This window comes from Oncorhynchus mykiss, chromosome 8 (assembly GCF_057628025.1).
Source record: "Oncorhynchus mykiss isolate SJ-2025 chromosome 8, ASM5762802v1, whole genome shotgun sequence".
Taxonomy (NCBI): Eukaryota; Metazoa; Chordata; class Actinopteri; order Salmoniformes; family Salmonidae; genus Oncorhynchus; species Oncorhynchus mykiss.
The window spans coordinates 71,501,560-71,504,845 of NC_143029.1; the positions used below are offsets into that span (position 1 = coordinate 71,501,560).

A 3,286-nucleotide genomic window follows, 5' to 3' on the forward strand; every position below is an offset into this window, starting at 1 on the left:
AGGACACTAAACTTCAGGAAGCAAACACTTGGGGTTATTGCCGCCTCCTAACGCGTATGTATTGCTTATTTGAAAACAGATGTGCGGCAAGTTAAGCTTGCAATTGAGTGATTCACCCAAACTGAGGTGATAGGGGACTTTTTGTTGTCCAATTATTTCAGAATGAATAGCAACATGTACGCACATTCTGAATGAAAACTATTTTTTAAACTTGATTGTAATAGCATATTAATGAATGTGCCAATTAAGGTCACACGATCACCAACTGTCTTAATCTAAATGTAGGCCTATATGGCTGCGTTTACAAAGGCAGCCCAATTCTGATCTTTTTTCCCCACTAATTGGTCTTTTAATCAATCACATCAGAACTTTTCACATCAGATATTTTTCAGAGCTGATTGGTCAAAAGACCAACTCCTGGAAAAAAAAACAAAAAAACAATCATAATTCGGGTGTCTACACAGGCAGTCCAATTCTGGTCATTGATTTGGGACTGTCTGTGTAAGTGCAGCCTATTAGGCCACCAGGCAATATTTTCAGAATTTACTAAATACATTGGTATTCATTATTTATCCTTCCACCTGTTGGTTTCTCTAATGTGTTTGCTCATGTTTGGAAATATTCTTCAGTAACAAATTTAGTTCATAATCTGATTGTGTACGTGAGCAGGCAGCGCGCTCACGCCTGGAGTCTTGTGTCTTTGGCTGGAAGGGACTGGGAGTTACCAACACCTCCTCTCTTTTTCTAAAGTCGTGTGTGTGGCCAGGATATCCATTGCTGCTCACTCTGTACTGACCTCCAATTGGGCGCCTCGGATTATTTTGGGGAGGAGCTTTACTCGCAGCAAAAAGGGGGAAAGAAGTTAACTCCGAAAAAGTATTCTGTAGTGACGGATGCCCAAAGTTCAGACGTTTTTCCATGTGCGCCTCAGCACACAGAGATGGAAACCGCTTATACCTATTAAGACACGGTACAGCGCGTTCCTGATATTATCATTTTTCAAGTGACAGGACAGGAACTCCTGCTTTGAGCACCTCAGCTTTTCAGAAGGAAAAAGTGGAGCTCTCCCGCTGCATACATTGGGAAGTTCGTTTTACGCAGGAGCATAGTTGAGCTGTGGGTAGAAGAAGACATGCAGGCGCGCTACTCCGTCTCGAGCCCCAACTCTCTGGGCGTCGTGCCTTACATTAGTAGCGACCAAAGCTACTACCGGGCCGCTGCTGGTGGAGGATACACCGGGATGCCGGCCCCTATGAGTATGTACTCTCACGCGGCCCACGACCAGTACCCGGCCAGCATGGCGCGAGCCTATGGACCATATACCCCGCAGCCCCAGCCGAAAGATATGGTAAAACCGCCGTACAGTTACATTGCGCTTATTACTATGGCTATCCAGAACTCGCCTGACAAGAAGGTTACCCTGAATGGGATTTATCAGTTTATCATGGAGAGGTTCCCGTTCTACCGAGACAACAAGCAGGGCTGGCAGAACAGCATCAGGCACAACCTCTCTCTCAACGAGTGTTTTGTCAAAGTTCCCCGTGATGACAAAAAGCCTGGCAAGGGGAGCTACTGGACCCTGGACCCGGACTCATACAACATGTTCGAGAACGGCAGCTTCTTGAGGAGGAGGCGACGGTTCAAGAAGAAAGACGCAATGAAAGACAAGGATGACCGGGGTGCTAAGGAGACACCGTCTAGACAGGGCCGGGACACGGAGCAGCCAATGCAGGGCTCCCAGCCTGTCAGGATTCAGGATATTAAGACCGAGAACGGGAACGCTACACCCCCACAGACCGCCTCGCCCTCCCTGAGCACAGTGCCCAAAGTCGAGAGCCCCGGCAGCGGCAGCAGCAGCAGCATGTCCAGTGGTGGCAGCCCCCACAGCATCCCGTCCAACAGGTCCATTGGCATGGAGAGCTCCGAGCAGCAGCAGCAGCACCACCACAGCCAGGCCCAGGCACAGGGCTTCAGTGTGGACAACATCATGACTTCCCTCCGGGGGTCCCCACAGGGTGCCACAGAGCTTGCCCCATCCCTCGTCGCCTCATCCAGGACAGGTATAACACCGTCTTTGTCCCTAAGTTATTCACCGAACCAGACGTCAGTCTATAGCTCACCCTGTAACCAAAACTCTATCTCCACTACCTCGAATGCGTCCTACCATTGTAATATGCAAGCAATGAGTTTATACGCTGGGGATAGATCTAGCCACCTAGTTCCTACTACCACCGTGGAGGAAACGTTGCCAGATTACTCCATCACTACAACCCCCTCCTCTCTGGCCCACGGCAATCTAAACTCTGCGCAAGAGGGCCACCATCCCCACCAAGGGCGTCTTCCCTCATGGTACCTCAACCAGGCCGGGGACCTGGGCCACCTCGGGGCGACCTACCCCACCCAGCAGCAGAACTTCCACTCCGTGCGCGAGATATTCGAATCTCAAAGAATTGGCTTGAATAATTCTCCAGTGAACGGGAATAACAGCTGTCAAATGTCCTTTCCTTCTAGCCAAGCCATCTACCGCACCCCGGGAGCTTTCGTATATGACTGCAGCAAGTTCTGACCAAAGTTTATTGTATTGATCTTTTTCATAAAAATAACTTGAGTCGTTTCCCCCACCACCTGCCCCAAAAGATGGACTAAAACGAACAGAAAAGGACAGAAAAAAAGACATGATCTTGGTTTGTAAAGAACAGTGTTACTGCAAATAACACGTAAGTCTCTTCTCGCTTTTGTGAAATGTTTAAAAGATATGCTAAAGATATGCCAGTCTTTCATGGACATACTATAACGTGTAAATTGCATATAGTAATTTATTTCTAAACTGTAGCCGGATATTATGGACCAAACACCAAAAAGTGTTTCTAAATTGAATTGCCTTAATTGTCCGAAGATGTTCCATTATAAAAAGCGGAACCTGTATATCGTCCTACTCTTTCAAAGTTTCTCCTTTTGTTGAAAAGTATTCTGAAGGAATTTCATTGTTTGTTTAATAAATTGACATTTTATTTGAGTTAAAGCTACGCTTGATTTCTTATAGACTATGACATTCTCAACACTGAAAATGGTGCAGGTTATGGTCTAATGTCCTTGCTTATGGATGCAAGCAAATAATAATAGAAACACGTATTTAATCCTTAAATCGATTGTGTGTTAGGGCTACTGTTTGGGAACCAATTATGGATCAAGGATTTAACTGCATACGAGTTTAGTTTGCGGGATTTTAACCAGACCTTATGTATATGTCCTTCAGGCTTTAGGCTATATAGGCCAAACTGCACCC

The 3,286-nt window shown here is 46.4% G+C and overlaps 1 protein-coding gene across 1 annotated transcript; it reads left to right on the forward strand.

Annotated features, from left to right (window-relative positions):
* The first annotated feature begins 784 nt into the window (after positions 1–784).
* Positions 785–3,016, forward strand: foxc1a (forkhead box C1a). The gene has a single exon (XM_021613507.3). The coding sequence runs from the start codon at positions 1,133–1,135 to the stop codon at positions 2,564–2,566; it is 1,434 nt and encodes a 477-aa protein (XP_021469182.1). The 5' UTR covers positions 785–1,132; the 3' UTR covers positions 2,567–3,016.
* The last annotated feature ends 270 nt before the right edge of the window (positions 3,017–3,286 follow it).

Coding starts and splice junctions, on each gene's coding strand:
- foxc1a (XM_021613507.3), top strand. CDS start 1,133: ATGCAGGCGCGCTACTCCGTCTCGAGCCCCAACTCTCTGGGCGTCGTG.